The 24971-nt window shown below is 43.6% G+C and overlaps 1 protein-coding gene across 2 annotated transcripts in view; it reads left to right on the top strand.

Annotated features, from left to right (window-relative positions):
• Positions 1–24971, top strand: part of FAR1 (fatty acyl-CoA reductase 1) — a 52941-nt gene that overhangs the window by 5435 nt on the left and 22535 nt on the right. For both annotated transcript variants that reach the window (XM_069965814.1, XM_069965813.1), the window contains exons 2-6: positions 11924–12127; positions 13524–13699; positions 20573–20752; positions 22414–22591; positions 23467–23511. In XM_069965814.1, coding sequence (XP_069821915.1) covers positions 11939–12127; positions 13524–13699; positions 20573–20752; positions 22414–22591; positions 23467–23511 — 768 coding nt within the window. In that variant the 5' untranslated portion in view covers positions 11924–11938. The remainder of the gene's footprint in view (positions 1–11923; positions 12128–13523; positions 13700–20572; positions 20753–22413; positions 22592–23466; positions 23512–24971) is intronic.

The following is a 24971-nucleotide window of genomic DNA, read 5'->3' as shown; positions in this document are numbered from 1 at the left end:
TATGGCAGGATTTTAATAATCAAGACTATTTGAAAAGTTGCTTTGTTTATTTTATGGCGGATACAATGGGCAATATATGGTTGCAAAAATGTTTACACAGCTTCTATGCTCTATTCTTTCCTTTATCAGAACATTGTAGTAAAACAGCTGAGCAAAACTGATCGCTCCCACTTCATGTAAAGCGTCTTTTGCAGCAGATTTCAACCTGCAGCTTTCCAGCAGATATAGGACTACTACCCCTACCATGCAGACGTCCAGGCCAGATATGCGATTCCTGGTGGCTATTTTCTCCGTATCTGCTCTAGAAGTGACCGCCTGCTGTCAGAGCAGATACAGTGTGTTTTATGCTTGGTGTATGGTTGTGACCGCTCTGGGGTAGACCCCTCTCTAGGAACAGATGAAGTAATCACTTCTGACTGCTGGATCTCCAGCACAGCTGCTTCGGGAACAAATAGGTTTTAATGTTATGGCTAATCCGTGTATGTAGCCTGTAGCTGACAAACCCAAAAAAGTCACATTCCTCCTTTGCTTGCGGCTTTCACCTTGATGTGCTTTTCATAAAGGACAATTGCGGCCTACGCTACTTTTAAACCAGTGATCATCTTGTGCCATGGGGGATTAGTAAGTAAAGTAACCCTACAGCACAGTCCCCTCAGTAGCTTGTGCTATGCATGCTGGGGTAGGGCATTCATATCAATAGAAATACAAAACAGATGAATTGACATCTGGGTGTTCTCACCCCCCTCTTGTCAGTATGACACGTCACAATAGTCTTGTATTGTCAGCCTGATTGGACACACTCCCATGTGACAATTATAATGTCAGAATGGCATGATGTAGAGGGCCCCTAGTTATACATTGGGCAATGCATATTACTGAGAGGACAGGTTTCCCTGTTCTAGGAAAACTTCTTTAAGGGTATGTTCACACTGAGTAAAATAGGCGGAATTTTGCCTGCCTCAGTGTGTCATAGCCCGTCTGTGTCGCGGCTCTCCGCTCAAAGAAGTCCCGCCTATTTTACTCAGTGTGAACATAACCTAAGATGTTCTATGGATGCTCATCTCATCAGAGAGTAGTAAAATAAATGAATGCATAAATTATAAAAAAAATCTAGTGTTGCTATTTCTATAATTATATAATTAGTTATTCTGCATGGTGAATGCTGTAAAAAGAAGAAAAAAATAATAATGCGTGAGTGGACCCATTTTTAAAATGATACCAATAACCACTACAAGTTTTTCTAGTTTGGTCACTAAGGGGTAAAAAGAGAAGTACATTGACCCAGACGAAGGTCTCATTCACACGTCTTTAGTTGTATCTGCAATTGCGGACAGCACTATGCGCCTATTAGTTTGAACAGCCCCATTCGTGTGTCTGTACTTACAGGGTCGTGATCTGTGCTGCAAAAAAAAAAAAAGCGTGCAGGTTCTAAACTGCGGCAAGGATCACTATTGTTCAATGAATAGGTTCATCAATTGCGGACCACAATACAGACGTGTAAATGTAGCCTATGTAAAAAAAAAACAAAAAAAAAAAACTTGTTTGGTTACTATTATACCTTCAGGATATTGCAGCTTCTTCAGGGTCACAAGCCATTATAAGCTTTGCTCTCTGAGAACTTGTATTACTGGTGAAAGCAAACTTTCTGGAAACTCCCATTCACTATTGCAGTCTGTGGTATGGCCTATAGTAACCTGGAGACATAGGCGCGCGCAGCATTTCAGCTTGTTACACTCACTTTCTAGGAATTACACAATCCCATCCAACCTGTAACTCCAGTCCTTAAATCTCCTTATCGGCTTTTCTCCTCTTTTGTTTAACCACCACCCAGCAATGAAGCAGCTGCAAATGGCCGTCTAGACAAGTGTGGCATACTCGTGCTCCTCTGTTTTTAATCCCATTCACTTGAGAACTTGGCAAACTGTGCCCACTGCGACTGTCACCACGTGCGGCTGACAGCAAGGTGGTCACCTCCTAATTGGTTATTGATAGATATGTGTACTCTGTATAAATTGGCTTGCCGGCAGCCTCCTCATAGATGATAATCCATCACAGGCATTTAGTATAATTGAATCCCATTCCATTGGTTGCACAGCTGGACAGATAGCTTGATAAACAATCAAGATATTGATTTGCCAATAAATTGGAGAGTAAATGGGTGATCACCAATTATTCTAATGTTTTGTTTGTTCTCGGGGGATCGGTTCTCGCTTGGACATTGTATTTTAAGTTGATTTACATTAGAAGGGAGGTGGCATTTTTGCTTCAAAAACAGCACCATCCTTTTCCATGGCCTATTGCATCTTCAGCATTTGTGTAAAAAGGGCTTAGCTGCAATACCAGATATAGCCAATGGGCAAGGGTGTCATCTCCCTCCTTATCTTATTCCACCTCTTTAGCTGTCCAGGCATGATAGGAATTGTAGTTTTGCAGCAGCTGGAGACCCAAAGTTTCCCCATCCCTGACCTAGTGATATATTTTCCAATCTAAGAAATATAAGGCCTCCCTTAATAAAAAAAAAAAAAATTAACCGCAGTTATTTATAAAGCTCCCCCCACGCCATACATAAGTGTTAGCAGATGATACTATAGGTCTTACCACTGTCCCTGCAGCCGCTGTGCAGAGGATCATTACGGTAGCACATGTGAACTGCAGAGGCCCACCGCTGTCCCTGCACTTTAGCAATTGCTGTGCGCATGTGAGCTGTGGAGAACAGCCGTCGCCGCAATACCTGTTGTCCCTTTTAGCTGAGCTAGAGAGGCCTGTTGCTGTTCCTGCACTGCAGCCACTGCTGAGAACCATTGTGTGCATGTGAGCTGGAGATGCCTACTGCCGCAACACCCATTGATCATGGAGCAATAAGACATTCCCTAAAAATAAGATCTACTGCTAGGAGCAGAAATCAATATAAGAAACTGTCATATTTTCTGGGGAACATGGTACATGCTACAGTAGATGTATGTCTAGGATGCTGGTGCCATAACTAGCTCTCGTGTATAGGCACAGCTTAATCCCTGTACTGATGTGACCTAATACAGTCTGAGGGATGTTCTACCCCTTGTGTTTCCAGACAGAGGCTGAGCTGTATGGGACCCCTTCCCCCAGCAGATGTTCTATCCTTTCTCTCTATTCCCACAATACTGCCTATGTGATCCACCCTCACTTTGCAAGTGATTTGCCCTTTATGATAATTTGGATGCTTCTATCCCATACACACTCTGCAGGAGGAGAAAGAAGGATATACACAGCAGGTCAGAGTGTGTAGGGGAAAGAAGCATCCAAGTTATGAAGGGCAAATCACCAGCAAAGTGAGGGTGGATCACATAGGCGCAGTATGTGAGAGTAGAGACAGGAAAGAGAGAGAAGGAAATACACAACAGATCATTCTGCCATGAGTTCTTTCCTGTCTCTGCACTCACATTCTGCCTATGAGATTCACCCTTACTTCCCTTGTGCTTTTCTTGCTATCTGCACTGCGTGATCTGCCCTTCATGAGAACTTGGATGTTTCCTCCCTCCCCACACTTTGATTTGCTGTGTATATCCTCCTTTCCCCCCTTGCAGTCTGCCATAAGTTCTATCATGTCTCTCCTCTGAGTGCTGCACATAGGCTAAGTATCCCCTGTGCTTTTCTCTCTGCTGTCATCTGCCCTCCCTGATAACTTGGATGCCTTTCTATGTTTTGCTTTCCTGTCTGCTCTCCCTATCTCTGAGCAGAGAGGCAGCAGTGTGCTGTCAATCTCTTAAAGTTGGGATATTTGGCTTATCCATTGGGTGAATTTATCATTGTTTTACATATGGTTTTGACGTAGAGAAGTTGCACATTTTTGCAACATTCATACGGTTTTGACGTAGAGAAGTTGCACATTTTCGCTTCATTGTGCAAAAATTTTGGACTTTTCTAAACTTCACTCACATCTGTTCTTGGAATAGTTTTATTTCGAAGTATGTGTTCAGTGTTACGTCTGATTTCTTTTTTAAAAAAAAAAAGCAACTTTTTTTTTTTTAAAATTGCACAAAATGGTGCAAATTTCTATAAAAAGATGCAATTCCACTCCAGTTGGGACAACCTTTACAAATGGCGCAAATAATGCCTTAAAGGAGAAACCCGGCCATATAATAAAAAGCTGGCAGCTGGGGAGGGGGCTATAATAACAAACTACTACTTACCTCTCTGTGTGCCAGCAAAACACCTCTGCCTATGACTGCATTGTGAACAGCGCCTTAATTCTTCCTATAATGATACCATAATTCAGCACTCACATTCATGTTTTCTTCAACCACTTTATTTCTATGGATTCAAACCCTGTAAAGAAACACTAGGCAGAAAGGCTATCGTGTAAGGAGTGTGGGGTGGCTGCATGACACAAGGATTCATAGGACACGTGAGGATTAGTCATGTATCGCCCCCTCGGGCCTGTCACACTGTTTTTTTTGGCTGGATTGTCACTTATAAAACGACTGTATGTATTCTTACTAGTTGTACAACAATCCAGATGCATGTGATTATCCTACATTTACACTATGATAAAGTAATATTGATCCAACCACTTTGCACATCTCCTGTTTCCTCCCGCTCAAAGGTATTCCTGTTACAGTGTCAGCAGTACATAACAATGAATGTAAGATGTATAACCATCGTAGACAGTGAATCCACTATATCGTAGTACAGGGTTGTCCGGGTTTACCGCGTCTCTGGAGGAGATCTCCTTACAGACATCTGGGGCTTGTGCTGTTTGTACGCAGCTTTTTCCTGTTCAGGATCACTGTTTGATCACATATTGTACAATTTTTGGAGCTGTGCCTAAAACCAGCATTAATTTCGTCGGTAGCAGAAGGCAAACGTGTTCCCGTAAACCTAGAAAGGTTCCCCTTCTATTTGCTAAAAGGTGAGATGACAAAATCTGGCTGCCAGACATAATAAGCACACAATGGTGACTCTTCTGTGGATGGTAGCCAGGTACGACTGGGGTGTCTAGTGTCTTATGCCACAATCCTAACTAGTATGAATGAAATATTCTTGGAGTTGCCTCGGGCCACTTGAGGTGGAAAGCAATGTAGTATCTTCTGCTCATATTTGGGAGATTTCTGCTGACTTTGTGGTGTTGGGGTGATATAAAACTATGAAGGAATAGGAAATCATTATGGAGGTCATTTATCAGAACTAGAACCAGTAGGGCTATTGTCTACACCCACCAGTTAGAGTGCTACCTTATTTCCCTGCCTTCTGTACAAGTAAAGTTTTTGTTGCAAGGACGGGCTTTTTCATGGCAGAGGAACCAACTGTATCTATCTTTTTTGTGGTGAATAATTTTAAAGGAGTACTCGGCCATTTATTTAATTTTTAAATAGTACTGGGGCTACATAGGATGTAATAAACATCCTATTTTTACTTAACCATGCCGCTCCAGGGTTATCTTTTCACGTCTTAAAGCGACTTTGTACACACAATCTGACCCCCCCCCCCCCCCCCCCAAACTGCTTGTACCTTCAGATAGCTGCTTTTAATCCAAGATCTGTCCTGCGTTCCGTTTGGCAGGTGATGCAGTTATTGTGCTAATAATTTACTTTTAAACTGGCAGCCCCGTGCTCTACGGGAGTGGCCTACATTGTGTATGCATTAGGCTGGCACAACCCCTCCGTCCCTCCTCCCACCCTCCTCATCATTAGGGGTGCTCCAGGCAGATTGCCTACTATTCCCCACCTGTGGCAGCCCGGCACATGGGCTGGATCGTTAAGGACCTGTTCAATGATCAGCATGGAGAGAATGTTCCAGTGGCATTCCTAATGATAAAGAGGGTGGGAAACGGACGGAGGGAGTGGTGCAAAGTTAGGGCACAGATACTCCCGTAGGGCACGGGGTTGTAATTTTTATTTTTTTTGGACAATAACTGCATCACCTGCCAAACGGACCGTAGGACAGATCTTGGATTAAAAGCAGCTATCTGAAGGTACAAATGGTTTGGGGGGGGGGGGCAGATTGTGGTTACAGAGTGGCTTTAAGGTCTTTCGCTGAACCCTCTGACTACTACATTTTAGACTCGTCTCAGCAGTGACAGCTCGCTCAGCCACTAACTGACTGAAGCTGGACAGTGCTGCGCCCATTGATTGCCACTGAGTGACCTATCACTGCTGAGACGAGTCTTGTAAGTAGTAGTCTGAGTGTTCAACAAGAGACCTGAAGATGTGAAGGGAGGACCCTCGGGGGAGCGTGGTAGGTGAGAATAGGATTTATTATGTTCTATGGTGCCCCAACCCTACAAAAAAATAAATAAATGGTCAGAGTACCCTCATTAAAGCACTGCCACAACATTCTTTCTCTGAATGACTTGGCGTACACTGATGTAAAGTCTGTGCATGTCCCTTAAAAGGTTTTATTATGGTGTCTGAGTTTAGTGGACAAAGCGCTGAAATATATCCAAGTGGCCTAGGGCTTGGCCCCTGGACGAACAATGACTTGTGAAGCCTTGGAACAATCAGCGGTTGGAGTAGTCATTGTCTCTAATTATTGTTTCATCGTAAGAGTTGCATCACTCTTGCTAAACATTGTTGGGATCCTAGCAAATTGAAGGAATGTCAGGTCAGAGGAAACATGCCTTAACTGGGTGGGTCCCAGCACTCTGGTCCATTGACCATTGACAGTGTTTGCTATGACCGGACAGCTGCTGACCTGACCAGAAGCAAAGACTGTTCTGAACGTTCAATGCTGAGAGTTTGATGCATAAAGTTGAGCATTTGCCCTGAAGAGCAGGTAAATATAACCTTTTGTGGAACCCACTGGGTCTTTTTAGTTGATGAGTCATTTAGGGACATAGCACATGTATCTGTTCTTTGAAGGGCAAAGTTGATTCTGTTGGGAGCGTATGTCAGCTGAGGACAGAGCTTCTGTACTCCAGGAGGCCTCTGTAGGTTGCACGCTGCTTACTGATGATGGTTTTATTTTTAATCCTTGTTAGTGTTACTTTTCAATACTAATATCTTGGGTGGTGTAGGCTCATTCTGTGCTTCCTGGTTCATGAACTCAATGCCAGGATTCCAAGGAAAGTGCCTAGACTGGGCAGTATTAGGGTATTTTCAGCTGCAAACTTGCATCAAAGTACGATACAGCCGACATGAATGAGACTTTACAAAACCCATTTCACGATTCATGACAGTTTGTAGGCATGCTGTAGAACAGGGTGGAGGAACCTGCTGCCCCCAGGGGTTGCAGAACTATAATTCCTGTCATTCCTGGGCGGCTGAAGCTTTGACTGTGCAGACATGAGTTTCCCCTTCCATGCTGTAGAAAACTGCCCCATGTTTCTGTGTATAACTTGAGGCATATGGTTGTACAGCATAGGTCCTTAGACGTCTATAGGTTTTAGAGGTATAATATGGCCATAGTCATGTGGAAAATGTTTAGGCCAGTAGGCTAGCTGTGAGCATGCAGGGCCTGCAGAAGAGTGGTTAAAGAGGCAACATTGCAGTCTATGCTTCCGTTATGGATTTTCCGGTCTGGCTGGGATCATGCAAACACATTTGTGGATCTCTAGTGCTGTTTGTTTTAGTTGTCCTAATGTGATTGATCAATTAGAGCCTCACATTATCCAGGACTGAAGTCATCTAATAGGTGCCGGGGGAATACACGCCTGTGTGATTGTATTAAAGGAGCAGGACTCTGATTTACTCCAGCTACGCAAAATGAAGAGATTTTATAAGTACACTTATGCTTGGCATTGAAAGCAATTGCACATTTTAAAGGAATTTTCCAGGACTTAAATATCGAAGACCTAGCTAAGATAGCGTCTGTGCCTGGTACTGTGGCTCTGCAGATTAAAGTGAATAGGGCTGCTTGAGAGTACCAGACACAACCAATGCAAAGCTGAACCTGGTAAACAGTGGGGAGGCTGCAGTGCTCCTTCAGCCAGCTGATCAGTATGGATCCACCTCACCAATGTCCCATGCATCACCTATCCTAAGGCTAGGCCATCAGCTTTCAACTCCAGGAAACCACCTTCAAAGGAAGGGTAAAAATAGCGAATGAAAAAATCCCAGCAATTCCACCATAACATGTATTCTTGTCATAGTTTGCTTTATGTGCAATCAAAACTGAGTAATATATAAAGGAACTTTCCATAAGGGTCCAGCCATCCTGTTCCTGCAATCTACCAGCAGAATGTGAGAGATCAGAAAAATACATTCTTGACTGAAATCTTGTGGGAGGTCAGCTGTGATGTCACTAGTGGTTACCTGTGCTGGGAGGTCGGCTGTGATGTCACTAGTGGTTACCTGTGCTGGGAGCTCTGCTGTGATGTCACTAGTGGTTACCTGTGCTGCGAGGTCGGCGGTGATGTCACAAGTGGTTACCTGTGCTGGGAGGTCGGCTGTGATGTCACTAGTGGTTACCTGTGCTGGGAGCTCAGCTGTGATGTCACTAGTGGTTACCTGTGCTGCGAGGTCGGCGGTGATGTCACAAGTGGTTACCTGTGCTGGGAGGTCGGCTGTGATGTCACAAGTGGTTACCTGTGCTGGGAGGTCGGCTGTGATGTCACAAGTGGTTACCTGTGCTGGGAGGTCGGCTGTGATGTCACAAGTGGTTACCTGTGCTGGGAGGTCGGCTGTGATGTCACTAGTGGTTACCTGTGCTGGGAGCTCAGCTGTGATGTCAGAACAGGCCCCCCCCCCACACACACACACACCTTGCTCTGTTTGTGATGTCAGAAGCTTACCTTATGGAGAAGGACATCTGCTACTGGCAATAAGTGTCCTGTTTGTCTATGAATATCTATACTTTTCTGTTACTCTCTATAAAGTGTGAAATAAATATTCAACAGTAAAATATAAGGACAGTCTCATTATATCCTCCTTTTTCCCTTCTATTTCTTTAGGTATTTTTTCTTTTCAATTTCATTTTAATGAGAGAAGCAAGTATACGTCTGACCTAAAGTAGACATGGCTGGCAGATTGCTCCCTGCAGAATATGCCATGATCTACTGTGTACATGCAGGCTGGAAGAACAAAGTGGCCCTTGTTCCCTCACCCTGGGGAAGGTTTGGCTATGTAGTGAGCAGTGGTGCAGGATGGCTGTACCAGTGTGTATCGCACTCCTTTCTCTTCCTTTCCATGTACAGCTCTCTCCAGCCATTTATCAGTGGAGTATTTTATGGAGCGTTTACTTATCAGTGTTTTATGACTCTGCTCCTCTTGTTCAGCACACAGTGAATGGTGCTAATCAATAGCTAGTAGTTTACTCTGATAAGGTTTCTATGCTTATCTTATGTTAACTAGCTGCAGTAGCCCTGGTTATCAATCGATTTTCTCCAAGGGAAAATTGCAACCGCTATAGAAGTGTACAGCGAGAGCTGCACACTTGTCTCTCCCGCTCTCTCACTAGTTGGGACTGTGTTGGGAACCCTTGTTCTCTAAATAGGGTCCATCTATCAGATATGCATGGCATATCTTGTGGATACCCCTTTAAAATCTTTCATCGTTGAGGGTCTGCTCCTAAACCTTTTACATGGACATGGGAGGGTACTCCATCTTGAGCCAAATTGCAAAGCCCTCATCGATGCATCGATCGTGTACTTGACTGTTTCATTCTGTTTATTAGATGGCATGTAGTCTACTAGTGACCACACTTGGCCCATTTTGATGAATGAACCCCAAAAGGGCAGCTTGTCACCTGTTCACAGTAAGTGTCCGATCAGTTGGAGTCCAACTGCAGGGAACACCATGATCATGAGATCGGGGATCCCAAGTGCCCCTTCATGAATGTAGTGGCAGTCAGCTACATGCCCCGTTTTTTTTTTTTTTTTTTTTTTTTTTTTATAGTTTTGGACTATCTTTATTAGGGTGCGTTTACACACGCAGATATATCTGACAGATTTGTAAAGCCAAAGCCAGAAATGGATTTGAAAAGAGGATAGACCTCAGTCTTTCCTTTATGATCTGTACCCATGTTTATAGTCTTTCCCTGGTTTTGGCTTCAAAAATCTGTCAGATAAATCTGTGTGTAAAGGCACCCTAAAGGCCCTATTCCACGGGTCGTTTAGAGGAGTAATATCGTTCGTATTCGGCCGATATCGACCGCTACGAACGATATTCGTCCCGTGGAATAGAGTGCAACGATCAGCCGACATCGTTCATGTCGGCTGATCGTTGCAGTCGCTTGTTTTTCAACATGTTGAAAAACAAGCGACTGATACAGCAGCTATCTGCTGCCGTCGCTCCGTTGAATAGGAGCATCGGCAGCAGACGCTGCTATATCCTATGGGCTGCCCGGACGATCAGCAATCCCCCTGGCAGCCCCCCCAGCAGCTCCCCGCCGCCCCTCCCGCACTCACCCGCTCGCTGACGCCGCGTTGAATAGCGGCGGCAGCGAGCTGGGAACGAGGAGCAAACGAGCGCTAATAGCGCTCGTTTGCTCCTTCAAACGACTCGTGGAATAGGGGCATAATAGGGCCCTATTCCACCAGACGATTATCGTTCAGATTATCGTTAAATCGTTCGAATCTAAACGATAATCGTTCGTTTGAAATGCAGTTAACGATTAACGACCGAACGAGAAATCGTTGATCACTTAAGACCTGGACCTAGTTTTATCGTTGCTCGTTCGCAGATCGTTCGCATTGAATAAGGCATCGTTTGGTCGTTCGCAATAGATACGAACGCAATAGCGGATAAATAGCGAAGAAAAAACGATCGCAATTACGATCATAAGTAACGATTATCGTTCCATGGAAATGAGTGAACGTTTTCAGGTCTTTCGCAATAGCAGTCGTTTGAGATCGTTAATTGTTAACGATTATGCAAACGATAATCGTCCGGTGGAATGGGAAGTCCCATAGAGATTGAATCACCTCTCCATTTCAGCAGTCACTCAGGTCCGTTGTAACAGTGAGGGTCGTAGAGTGACGCCCACCACTGAGAAACACCTATTATCTATCGGGTGGGCAAATTATGTTTCAGTTATAGGGAAACCCTTATACTGGTATATACTTGGCAGAGGTTTTCTGTAATTCCCACCACAATGATGGTGATCCACAACGCCATTATAGGTGAGGTATCTGCTGTTCATTTTGAGAATAAAAGTAGTTGTAAATAGGCTAGGGAACGTAGCTCCCTGTCATCAGGGATTTCCTGCTTTTCACATTTTCCTGTGACATAAGCAGCTGGAGGCAGACATTGGAGGAATAGGTTTCATGTTTGTGTGCATGATGGCAGGATTCATGTTTTCATAGGAAAGTGTGAACAGTTTTCCACCTGTAATTTTGGATGGCTGTACAGTGCAGGAGGGGGTGATCCAGCACTGGCTTAGGCAGTCATTGTGTGCTGGTGACTCATGGGATGGATAGCACCAGCTTAGAACGACAAGTACATAAAAAATTCTCTCCCATGTCTCTGTCCATTTTTTCTTCCTCTTCAGCACCCATGAAGCAATATTTCTGCAGTACAGTAGGTTGCTTTATGCTGCCATAGAAATCTTCCTCCACTGCTCCATCTGCAATAGAGAGCAAACATTACCTGACTTCCTCACTTATTCCATAGCTGAAGGTGGAGGTAACCACTACGCACGTCGGTAATGGTTGGAGGAGATGGTATTTCTGCATGGAGGGGGTTGTATATGTATAGAAGGGATCTCTTGAGCCTTTTCCATAAAGTCCTCTTACTGTCAAGTGCATTCTTCACTGTAGTGTGTGTACATGTGAGGATGACCTGCTCCGCCTGACTTGTTAATAAGTATATAAAGTAAATGCCACATTGTATGCTTCCATAGCCATTTGTCATGTTTTGGTATTAAAGTCTAACTCCAGTGGAAACCTGAAAAGTCACATCCACTTGGCCACAACTTGGAGGGAACATTGGAGTCATTGTGGATTTTGATCACTGTCTCTTAAAATACATAGAGAAGGATAGATAATCCTCATTTCTTTTCTTGCCTACAGGACTTCAGGTTCACCATGATATCCATTCCAGACTTCTACAGAGGGAAGAACATCCTCATCACGGGAGCCACTGGCTTCATGGGGAAGGTTCTTCTGGAGAAGTTGCTAAGGTCTTGTCCGGGCATCAAGACAGTTTATGTTCTTGTGCGGCCCAAAGCTGGCCAGAAGCCTCAGGAACGAGTGGCTGAAATGATGAGCTGTAAGGTAAGATGGTGACATTACTACGATGTGTCTGACCTAAAAGGGGTATTCCAGAATTTGTCTGGGCCCCAATAAAAAAAAAACAATGCATACTCTCCTACCCCTGTGATGACTTTCACTCCTAGTTCAGCTGATACTTCTGAGAGAGAATTTTCTTTGCACTGAGTGCCCCTTCGACCAATTACTGACTGCAGCGATGTCCCGCCTGGGTCAGTCTCTGTAGTAGCAGCCGCTCAACCAGCTGGAAGCCAAAAGTTGTCACAGGGGGATCATGTAGGCCCAGTTATGTGATTTAGCACAAAAATGGTATCTGGAATATCCCTTTAGGGTTTTTGTGTTGTCTTCATAATAACTTGTGATCTTTGAAGGACAAGTTATTATCTAATCTCCTTGATCTGTCATGTTTGGTTACGCTGTTATGTCTTAATACACAAAAACACTAAAAATGTATTTCAGCCATAGCAACGTGCTCTTGCTTAGTGTGAATGCTGTGTTAGGAGAGCTGACCAAATTTGTCTTTTGTTAATGGTATATTTATATCACTTAAAGTCATGGTATAATGTGTTTGGGGGGTGGCGGGTCAGTAAACCCATTTACAGTAAATTTAGCCTGTGATGGCTGCCTAAAATTCCATTCATATGTAGAAAAGAACCTCTTTAAAGCTTATGCTTTGGGGCGTTGCCATTTCCCTGTGTTGCCTCCATTCACCAGTAGATATGATAAAATTGCATATTCCTTAGTTGCATGACATGAACACTACTGGTTAGGGTAGTAATGGTTCCCATGTGATCTAAAGTGAACAGTCCCCTGGCAGAGATGCCTGTCTGCCATGGTAACCTGCACAAACAGGAAGGGATAGGGATTCTGAAAGAGGCATTGTACACTGTTTATTTCTTGTATCCAGAATAATCCAGTTACAGAATAATTGGTTGCAAGCATTATAACTTTTTCCTGCCTTCTTCTGCACTTCATACACTTCAGATGGCTTGTTCAGGTGACAGCTAAACATTTGCATGCTGGGTTTAGCAGAGGGTAGAACCATGGCCTGACACCACCCTACAAACAAATACATGGGGTGTATTGAAATCCCTGGATGCCTGATCCTTCTTTCCCTTGGCATCTGACATTAATCTGGTGTATATGTATCTTAAGGGATTTAAGACTTTAATGCAGTAACTGGCGATCTGCGAAGGTTCATATTGCCACTTACTCAATCAGGATATCCTCCCCATCTGGTACTGGAACTGTGTGGCAATCTGGATCCAACAGATATTTGGCTATTTTGCTCATTTTGGACCACTGACTGCCCTTTATACTTATTTACTCTATACATATGTTTTTGAGATGTTAAGCGTATTGCTGGAAATCTGTCAGTAATGGCAATCTTTTCCTTTTTCAGCTCTTTGACAGGGTGAGAGAAGAGCAGCCGCAGTGTACAGAGAAGCTTGTTGCAGTGAGCAGTGAACTGACACAACCAGAGCTGGACCTGAGCAAGGAAGATCAGGACATGTTAATAGACTGCATTGATATATTGTTCCACTGTGCAGCCACAGTACGCTTCAATGAGTCGCTCCGGTGAGTTTATTACTTTTAAAGCCATTTAAAACAAATTTTAGGTGAAAAACCTATTACAAGCAGAGAGTATGAATGGCATGGCTGCAAATCTAGCTTTGAGCATTAAATAGACTGGTTACCTGGAATAGAAGGGTTTAAAGGGAACCAATCACTGGAAAAAAGCATATAGAGCTTTTAAAATGTGCTGTTAGAGCACACAGCACACTTGCCACACGTGTTTCCATAGCCTCCGTGCCTTCCCCGTGTAAGCCGCAAAGTAACTTTATAAAACTGGCGCCCTGTATGCTAATTACCTGAGGTAGTCACCTGGGCGGTGTTCGGCTAGCAGGTAGTCACGGTCCCCTGGGCGTTCTTCCGCTGTAATCACGCCCCTCTGGGCGTGATCCAAATGGCAGAGTGGCTGTGGCGTCACTCGGGAGCACACCGGGCGCGCTTACGTACTGATGCCGGACGCCGCCGCACATGCGCAGTGCAGCAGCTTCCATTCCGGTTGGACTGCGCCTGTGCAGAATAGCCTCGAACTCCGGCTAACAGGCTATTCGAGGCTATTCTGCACAGGCGCAGTACCGCCGGAATGGAATCGGCTGCACTGCGCATGTGCGGCGGCGTCCGGCATCAGAATGTCACAGCTACTCGGCCATTTGAATCACGCCCAGAGGGGCGTGATTACAGCGGTAGAACGCCCAGGGGACCGTGACTACCTGCTAGCCGAACACCGCCCAGGTGACTACCTCAGGTAATTAGCATACAGGGCGCCAGTTTTATAAAGTTACTTTTCGGCTTACACGGGGAGGCACGGAGGCTATGGAAACACGTGTGGCAAGTGTGCTGTGTGCTCTAACAGCACATTTCAAAAGCTCTATATGCGTTTTTCCGGTGATTGGGTCCCTTTAAGGGCAGTTTCTATAATCAAACTTATTACCATAGTGCAGACAGGTTATGAGCATTCTTTAGCAGATTTGTTGAGGATTTATATTGAAGATTTCACAGTCAATGCTGCAAGGGTGTAATCTGCAGGTAAATCTGCTTGTGAATTTTTTTATTTATTTTTTTTAGCAAATGGTTAGTAAAATTCCCACCGGAAAACTTCCACTACCTAAAGGGTATCTTTTACTCGTAAACCGGAAGTTCAGGTATCCATGATAGTGAACCATATAGAATAGAGGTCGCGCACATTCCTGTCAAAGTGTGGTTCGTTGTCATGGATACCCGAACTTCCGGATTACGAGAGAAACTCACACTGATCTGGTAGTGGCTATAGTAACAGGTACCCTTTAACCGTAATGTATTACCTAAATTATTTCTTTATTTTTTTAACTGATCAGGGCCATGTACTGACGTGATGTACTATAGTTCAGACTCGCCAAGTTAAATATTTTTGCAATTACATTCAATGTATAATCTTGTCTCCTTCTCCTGATATGCTGCTTTTTTTTCTCTCTTTGACAGTTTGTCTAGGTTACAGACCACCACTCTGCTCTAAAAAACAGTGGTCCCTCTGGTGTGTGTGTATGTGTGTGTGTTGTGTCTGTCCGCCAGGCCACTGTTTTTAGAGCAGAGTGGTGGTTGGTAACCTAGACAATGAGCTGTCAATAATTGGAGGTAATGAGCCAGAATATCAGGAGAAGGAGGAAAGTTTGCAAAAATATTTAACTTGGCGAGCCCTACAAGTATAGCAATATTAGCTGAGATGAGAATACCCCTTTAATATAGTTTAGAGAGATGCTTTACAGCAAGTCCCAATAGACAGAACAATGTCCCGTTAAGATGAATGAGAGAAGCTTCTGGGCATGGTCAGTGACCTTTTATATAGGTAATTCTACAAGAAGGGGAACTGAGTTGTGATCAGCAGCTGCTGTACCTCTTTTTATCTATATACTGGTGTCACCTGTCGCTATACTCTTGTCTGCAATAAGAAGGGCACAGCTGGGAAATCTGTATAGAACAGTGGCCAGAATGGGAAACTACAGTATTTCAGAATTGTTTATAATATAGATTATAAAATGGGAAATAGGAAAAAAAAATCACCGAAAATTCTTAAATATGTTTAAAGAGTCGATGTCGTGAAAATCTTTTTTGCAGAAATCAATAGTCCAAGCGATTTTAAGTAACATTGTTATTGGGTTTATTAGCCAAAAAATTTATTTTTATCATGAAAAAGCAGTTTGAAGCTCTCCCCCTGTCTTCATTGTTCTCCTATCGAGAGAGGGAAAAGAGAAACCAAAACAGGACAACAAAGAGTTAATTAAAAGCTACATTACCCTCTGTCCTCTCTCTCCTCTGATGTCACCACTGACCTATCTGACCTCTGAATAGCCCCCCCCCCCATTGAGGAATCCTTTGTTCTGTTTTCTGCTGCTGATATTTCTGCTCCGTCTCTTTCCCCCCCTCCCCTCTTCATAGAACAGACAGGATGCGTCTGATTGAGATTTCCTGATAATGAGCAGTGGATGACAGAAAGGAGAGGGGGGGACCTGGGAAAAGGCTTTTTGAATGCAGATAATGGCATATTTGCCTAATAAACCCAATTACAAAGTTTCTTAAAATCGGCCAGAATATTGACTTCTGGGAAAAAAAAAAATTCACGACAGTGACTCTTTAACATAAATACTTAATAAACTTAAACAATAGGTCTTTTTCTAACAAAACATTCTGTTTAAGGACCTGGCCTAATCCTGGGCAAATCATATCCTTCTGCTCTATTACGGTATATAGATGTCATAGAAGAGGTTCTCTACTTGAATCTCCCTTGTAGTAGAACTAAAGGCTGATGGGGTAAAGTGGATTTCCCCTTACAGTAGGTTATAGTTGTCCTATTGAATTCAGTGGGTGCCATGTAACATCATTGCTGGCTAAGTGTGACCATAGTGAAGTTTCAATCAGCTGGATGGTTTATTGCTGGGTGAGATCCTTCAGCCATGGTGGTTGTTCCTCTTAGATAATACAGCATTGTAATAGGAAGACAATTGTACTTTTCTCATGTTGTTGGCTAAGGAAAGCCCGTAGTTACTCATCTAGGCGCTTCAATGCGGTCACATGCATCTTATTCCTGTATTACAATCTGCAGCTACCACAGGACAATAGTTTGCCGCCCAAGCTTACGATGGGTGACTAATAGAGTTGAGTGAACCTTGAGCATGCTCGAGTCGATCCGAACCCGATTGTTCGGCATTTGATTAGCGGTGGCTGCTGAAGTTGGATAAAGCCCTAAGGCTATGTGGAAAACATGGATATAGTCATTGGCTGTATCCATGTTTTCCAGACCACCTTAGGGCTTTATCCAACTTCAGCATCCCCGCTAAACAAATGCCGAATGATAGGGTTCGGATCGACTCGAGCATGCTCGAGGTTAGCTCATCTCTAGTGACTAATGTTACATTTAATGTGGATACTGGCAGCTGATATGCACAGGTATACACTTCTGGCTGATCCTGCACTTTAAGACAGTGTAGCTAAAAACAGAGTAAGTTTCATGCTGATATTGGCTGGTGTCCCCACATACAGCTAGATACGTCATTGATACCAGTATCCATCTGTCAGTGTCTTTGTTGCCTGCCAGCTCTCTAATCATGTCTCCGGTGGAGGAAGTATCTTCTACTTGTGTGTACAGGCTATCAGTGCAGAGACTAGATGTCAGACGCCTCATGACTGGTGCCCGATCAGAAATGCCGTCTCAGCTCACATCGTCTTAGCCAGTCAGTCTCAAACTTTTTCGGGATAGTTAATGTAGAAATGTGTCTGATCAGTGTTTAGCGATGTCTGGCTTCCTGGCTTTCCTGTGCAAGACTGTTACATGTGATCTGTACCTTTTGTCACATACAGTATGTGCAGGCACTGTGCTGCTTAAAGGCAAACATACAAGAGGCAGCAGTGACATCAGACCTCACCCTGTACTAGTGTTGTCACGATACCAGAATTTTGAGTTCGATACCAATACCAACTTTTTTTTTTCAATGCTCGATACCAATTCGATACTTAATAAATTTTATTTAAAAAACCCCACAAGAATAGAGATGCGCCCGTACTGACCATATTATTTTAAAACTAAGTTTGCCTTATTTAAAATAAATGTTCTTTAAAAAATTGCCCTATTCTCACTCCTAACACTTTTTTATCTTTTAGCCTGCATGGCTGTGGGGCAATCTGTAGTTTTATTTAGTAGCACGTTTTTATGTGGTACTGAATTTGGTGGTTTCTCCGTTTGCACCATTTACCGTGCGTCATCAGGAAGGTGATAATCTTATAATATGCACAATAACACTTCAGCTATCAGGGGGATGATGGGAACTGTAGTCATGTAACACACACTTAAGCTATCAGGGATGATGGGGGTTGTATACATGTAACACACACTTCAGCTATCAGGGATGATGGGGGTTGTATACATGTAACACACACTTCAGCTATCAGGGATGATGGGGGTTGTATACATGTAACACACACTTCAGCTATCAGGGATGATGGGGGTTGTAGTCATGTAACACACACTTCAGCTATCAGGGATGATGGGGGTTGTAGTCATGTAATACACTTCAGCTATCAGGGATGATGGGGGATGTAGGCATATAACACACTTCAGCTATCAGGGATGATGGGGGCTGTAGTCATGTAACACACTTCAGCTATCAGGGATGATGGGAACTGTAGTCATGTAATACACTTCAGCTATCAGGGATGATGAGGGTTGTAATTGCACTATTCCAGCTGGATTCGGGCGGCAGAGTAATGTGCAGGCTACCGCCCCCCTCCCCCTTCCCAGTTGCAGCCAGGCCGACCTTTTGCTCACCCCCCACATTGCTGATGCCGGCCCGGGAGTGTCCTGACGGCTCCCACCTCACAGCCACCCACCTCCTGTCAGATCTCCTCCTCGCCTCCCCCACCTCCAGCCTTCTCCCCCGGACGGTGCAGCTCTCAGCCTCTCTCTTCCCTCTCCTGCCGCCGACGCTGCTCTGTAATGCTATACTGACCCGGGACCCCGCGTCCCCCTCGGCTCTTGTCAGATACTCACCGGGCCCAGCTCTGTCTCATGCCCGTGCCTGTGGAGGGGGGAAGCTCATGCCGCTCATCTTATTCCATAAGACCTCAGCACTGTCGCAGCTGCCAAACCCGCTGTGGCACACATGTGTCCCCCGCTGCGATGTGAGAGGCAGGAACGGCCGGCGGCAGCAGCATGGTGCGCAGAAGATCGGGGTCCCAGGTCTATGTTTGCAGGGGTGGCACATAGAGAACATGACAGGCGCTCAGGTAGCCGCCTTTAATGTTCTCTGCACTATACTCTGTTAAACTACGCTATTTTGTAGTTTAACAAAGTATCGATACCAGGAAATCCTGGTACCGAACCGTTTTTTGCCCCGAAAATCGATAGTAGTATTGATTTTTCGGTGCATCGTGCATCCCTACCCTGTACAATACCATGTCTGTTGCCTCCATTGTACACTCTAAAATTGGCTGAACATGCACCAAAAGTAAAAGGGATACGTGGCTGTCTAACACATTTGGTAGAGTTTATATTCTAAGAAACCAAGGCTCAGGCATATTAAAACTAAATATCTGGGTCAGCTGAGCTCACACTCTATAAATATTACAGGACTGCAAACAATCTAGTCACTGTATGCCCTTTGTAAGAATGTAGTTTACTGTATACCTCTGTAGTTTTATCCTAGGTAAAGCTTTGTACTGTATGTATACAAAATACCGATCACGATGTACGGTGTGAAAAGGCGAACACATTTTGCTTGGTAACATTTGACAGATTAGCTCAGTGGTTGGCAGCAGGTGCTTACAGTGAGGTCATGCAGCCCTAGCCATGACATTGATGCTGCCACGCTGATCCCCTGGAATGGGGGATAATGCAAAAATATAAATAGGCTGAGCATAGAGAGGCATAAGAGCCAGGAGATGGGGTGGGCACTCTCTGCACAATGGATGGTTGTCAATGAGGCTTATTGGATGGACATTCTGACCCAGTTCTGTTAGTTGGGGTTTAGTTGGCATCAATTTCACTTTATTTTTTTTTCCTGCTGTAATCACTAGATTTGTGAGCCGACACTTCACTACAGAAATGGCCTGTGTTCAGGAACTCTTGTAGTCTGGCATGTATCATTCTATGGACTGAATATACTAGCTAATATTTTTTACCATGATGCTTCAAAAAAGAAAAAAGTGTGAATGTTTTCCCATCTTGTAGTGGCATATTGCTAGAATTTGTCATGAAGTTATGATGAATGGGGCCTCCAGCAGTCCTGATAGTGGATGGGTAAGAGTGTGTGTGTGTGTGCGTGTGTGGGGGGGAGAAGGTGGTGTTTAAATCATAAGGGCCCTTTTACACAGATTATCTGCCAAAGATTTGAAGCCAAAGCCAGGAATGGATTTGAAAAGAGGAGAAATCTCAGGCTTTCCTTTATGACCTGATCTCTGTTTATAGTCTGTTTCTGTCTTTGGCAGATAATCTGCAAGATAATCTTTCTGTGTAAAAGGGCCCTAAGTTGCTGATTTTCAGGGAATTCTCTGAATACTTCTCAGGATCGGGGGGGGGGGGGTGTCAATCATAATGTGATGGTATTCCTGGAATACCTTTTCAAGGTTCCATATTGTGCTGTGTAGCACTTACTAATGTGTGACTAGTGCCGCTGTCTGGTAATCCTGCCTGTATATATTACATATGGTTAGTGCTTCATATGGTGCATATTGATGCCTGATCTAGTCTTGCCATTATATTTCCCATTCTATTCCACTTCTAGCATTTGCTCAAGAAAAACTGAATGAATCCTCCCCACACCACCACTTTCATTTATTACCTTTCAGTGCCTGCAGTTAAGAATATGATCTCTACTGTGGTATTCAGTGTTTTGCTATTTTTACTGTTTTTTTCAGTGATGCCATGCAGTTAAATGTTATTGCAACACAACAGTTGTTACATCTAGCCCAGAGGATGAAGAAATTGGAAGTTTTCATACACGTATCAACCGCATATGCCAACTGTAATCGAAAGCACATCGAAGAAGTAGTATACCCTCCTCCTGTGGATCCAAGGAAGCTCATAGAGTCTTTAGAGTAAGTGCCTACTGTCTGCTATAAATGTAGCCACGTTAGGGCCTGTTCACACTACGGAAAACAGGCGAGGAATCATAGTGGAACCCTTACCCGCGGACTCACTCGGATGCGGATTCCTTAATGTGAATGAGCCCTTTTAGTGTAAAATCACTTATTATATATCTTGTGCCAAAGTTGGCTTTAACGCTACTTTGAATACTGCTTTAAATGTCTCACAATGTCTTCCCCCCCCCCCCCCCCCCACATTCTCTTACATAAGTTTTATAGTCACCTCTGCCTTATAACAAAGGTGACTTCTCAAGGTAATTGCATGCTGTGAATTTCTTGGCTCCTTTTCTTGATGCCAGAGGGAATTAAAACAGGGACTGTTGACGGGTGAGAAGCTAGTGGCAGGGCCAGGCCTTCTATAATTACTCCTCCGTTCACCCTGCATAGCTGTAGGTGGGTGTATAAATAAGTTTCTGAGACTGGGCAGAGTGGATAGGGCGGAGATCAGATCCCATCATCCAGCGTGTGCAGGGAACCGGATAATGAATTATCGCTGGGCATGAACTCCGGACAGCGGGCTTACCCATATACTGTATATTATGAATAGTTTATGATGTGCTTTGGCTTGGATGTCTATTTGTGTCCACCTTTAACCTGACACATGAACATACCCTAAAGCCCCTTCTAAGGGAAGGTGTATACAGCATGCAAACTACATTGTCTTTGATTGCACCAAATTCCGCAGCTTTGAGACAGGAACTTGTATTTCTGCATTTTTTTTCATGCTAGGAGGCATAGCCTTAGTTTCAGCCAAGCCCTTTACTGACCTTTTATTCTGCGTCTAACTGGTGTTACCAGTGGCGTTTTACCTTCTTAGGGTGTGTATGCCCCATAGTGTTTGCTTAGCAATCTGGTGATGATTGAATTGATACATAAAGCAAATGGGCTGTGTCTTCACAGTGCGACCTAGTGACTAAATAGCCGTTCACCTTTTACTGTGTCTGGAAGATTTCTAGGTTAGAGTTTCCTAGTTATTATTGACTTAAGATTTCTGGGTTTGAGGAACTGGATGGGCAAATAGGTGTGTCCACACAAACAATTGAGGTTGTGATTGATGTAGGAAGCTATTTGCATTGTACATATTAGTATTATGTTATAAAACAATTTTTTATTATGACCTACTGGCAGGGACTTGCATCTTTGTAAGCATTTAATCGCCTGTAGGTCTTCCTGTTAGTCACTGAGACCCACTGCCATACAAAGATATAGCTGGGGAGAGAGCGCGGCAGCAGTGAGATCCACTCCTTGGCCACTCGCTAAAACAGTTTAGCCTCATAGGGTAAATATGGGCTAAAATGCTCGCACACTCTACTGTTATATCTCCTGATCACAATGGGCCTTGGCAGTGAAACCTGCCACGATCAGTAACTTTTGACATGTCTGACAAAAGTTATTTTTAATGACTGATACCTTTTAGGCTATGTTCGTACACAGTAAAAAAATACTGCTTTTATTTTACTTTGTGTGAACAAAGCCTTATAATTATGGTGTGTATCCAGTGACATGAACTGTATTTGACACCCACAGTTATACTTTAGATATATAGGCTCCCTAGATTATGGGAATTGTCCAACCTTGAATTTCTGATGTGTGAAATATCTGTTTATTTACAGATGGATGGAAGACGGCCTGGTGAACGACATCACCCCAAAACTCATAGGGGATCGACCAAACACTTACACCTACACAAAAGCTCTGGCAGAATATATAGTCCAGCAAGAAGGAAGCAAACTGAACATCGCCATTGTTAGACCCTCCATTGTCGGCGCTAGCTGGAAAGAACCATTCCCTGTAAGTGAACAGCTGCTGGGGTTAACCCTTAACTAGTCTAGTGCACAGATCTCTGAATCGTTACTTGTTAGAAAACATGAAGTCAATGATTCACTAGACTGATGAAAGAGCCTAAAGTGGTCTCAGGCGTAATGTCTTTATTTTCTAATCCCTTCGACACCTCTATGTACAAAAGTCAAGACATTAGTGCAGCTTTTGATGAGCAACCATAAAGTGACATTTCTATTTGTACCTGTGTAATGGTGTTACTGTACATAATCACCATGCTTTGTGTGGCTGAACACGAATGTGTTCTCACTGAGGAAAGGGACGTAAGAGTCTTTTCTTAGACTGCTTCCCAACATGGCGCTGGTAACACTCCCTGAATGAAGTCTTTACACTGTTCACTTATAGTTAGTGTTGGCATTAATGATTGATCGTTCATATGGCAGGAACACGTGCAGCTGACCAACGACAATCATAAAAAATAAATGTCATCGCAAAATGCACATCATATGTATTATGGACTGCTGGTTTACCTGAAGCTTGCCCTCTTTGCAGTCTCTGTATACACAAGCCTGTTGTATGGTCCATCACCATAGTGCTCTATGATTTATTAACGACTGTTCTTGTAGACCTCACACTACAACATATAGGATGGTAATTCGGCACCATGACCTAGGCATCCTCACCCTCTAGTTGGGTGTTGACTGTGCAGTTGTTGCTGTGGGAGGCTATTAATTGTAGACCAGCATCCAATAAAATAGGGACATGTGTCTATTAATGTATTACCTTTCCAGGTCATATTTTTGTGGTTCTGTTTACATAAATGTGACATACAAGCAGCCGGATAATAGAAAAGAATGTGACTTTTACTACTTATTTTTTCTTAACAGGGCTGGATCGATAATTTCAATGGTCCAAGTGGTCTCTTCATTGCTGTAAGTAGATGATAGTTCTCTTTTTATGAGTTGTACAACTATCGTTGCCATTTACAGAGCCCCCCTTAGTAGCATAAGTTAGTAACTGCATAAGGAGGAAACCAAGAAAGCAAAATGTCTTTTTGTTAGACATTGTAAATTACTTTAAAAACTGCAATTAATTTCTCAGTAATTAAAGGGGTTTTCCGACCCAACAAATCTTGAAGCTGAGAGGGGGGGGGAAAAAAAATCTGAGATTGAACTACTAAATTTAATTTGCATAAAAGCTGTGTAGAAACCAATGACTGCTCCCACAATGTTGGTCGCCCAGCTGTCCTATAGTGATAATAGAGCCAGAGAAATATCAGAGGATAAAATTGCAGATGTCTGTATTACTGTTATGTTTTATCAGTCCGAGTCTAAGTGCTCAGAGTGTAACCGATCAGGGAAATGAGCTGTAAGCAGCCTGTGCGTAGCATGTCTTCTCCAGGTTCTATGTCACATGACTGAAACGGCCACATAATGCAAGTCTATTGTGGTGATATCACCCCTGCATTCCTACAAAATACTAGTCACTGTCTATCCGCTCTCTCTAACACTATGACCTCTCTCTTTCTTAAACGTAATCTCTCTAATGGTACGTTTACACAGACACATTTAATTGGCAAATGTTGGAAGCCAAAGCCAGGATTGGATTTAAAAAGAGGAAAAATCTCAATCTTTCCTTTATGACATGTTCCCTGTTTTTATAGTCTGTTCCTGGCTGTGGCTTCAAAAATCTGTCAGATAAATCTGTCTGTGTAAACACACCATAAAACTGAACTTCTGGTATTCCCTCCCTCTAACCATCCTAATTGTCGGTGGTACTAGCATCACTCCTGTGCATCAAGCGCCATGTCTGGGGGTTATGCTAGACTCTGATCTATCCTTTACTTCCTATATTCAAGCTCTTACACGCTCCTGTCATCTACATCTCAAAAACATCTCCAGAAGCCGCCCACTTTCTCACCACTAACACAGCTCAGACTCTGACTGTCACCCTGATCTATTCTCGTCTTGACTACTGTAACTCCCTACTAATCGGTCTTCCTTTCTCTAAGCTCTCCCCTCTCCAGTCTATCCTTAACGCAGCAGCCAGACTAATCTTCCTCTCCAGCCGTTATACCGATGTCTTCCCCCCTGTGCCAGTCACTGCACTGGTTACCCATTAAATACAGAATACAGTTCAAACTCCTTACCCATAAAGCTCTCCGCAACTATATATCCTCCTTGGTGCCATGTACTTTCTACCTGAAACAAGAAAACAGCGTTTCACTGGCTCGTCCAATCACCTATAGGCACTTTGCGACTATGTACAATGACTGGAACACTGGCAAAACAAAGCACTTACTGCCTCTTGTGTCACCTCCAGTCATCCTAGCCTGTAAGCTCTCGTGAGCAGGTCTCTGTTTGTATTTGATTTTATTTATTGTATAATGTAT

The sequence above is a fragment of the Dendropsophus ebraccatus genome, chromosome 4, assembly GCF_027789765.1.
Source record: "Dendropsophus ebraccatus isolate aDenEbr1 chromosome 4, aDenEbr1.pat, whole genome shotgun sequence".
In the NCBI taxonomy this organism is placed as follows: Eukaryota; Metazoa; Chordata; class Amphibia; order Anura; family Hylidae; genus Dendropsophus; species Dendropsophus ebraccatus.
The sequence above is the reverse complement of the archived record's forward strand: the minus strand, read 5'-3'. Positions and strand labels throughout refer to the sequence as shown.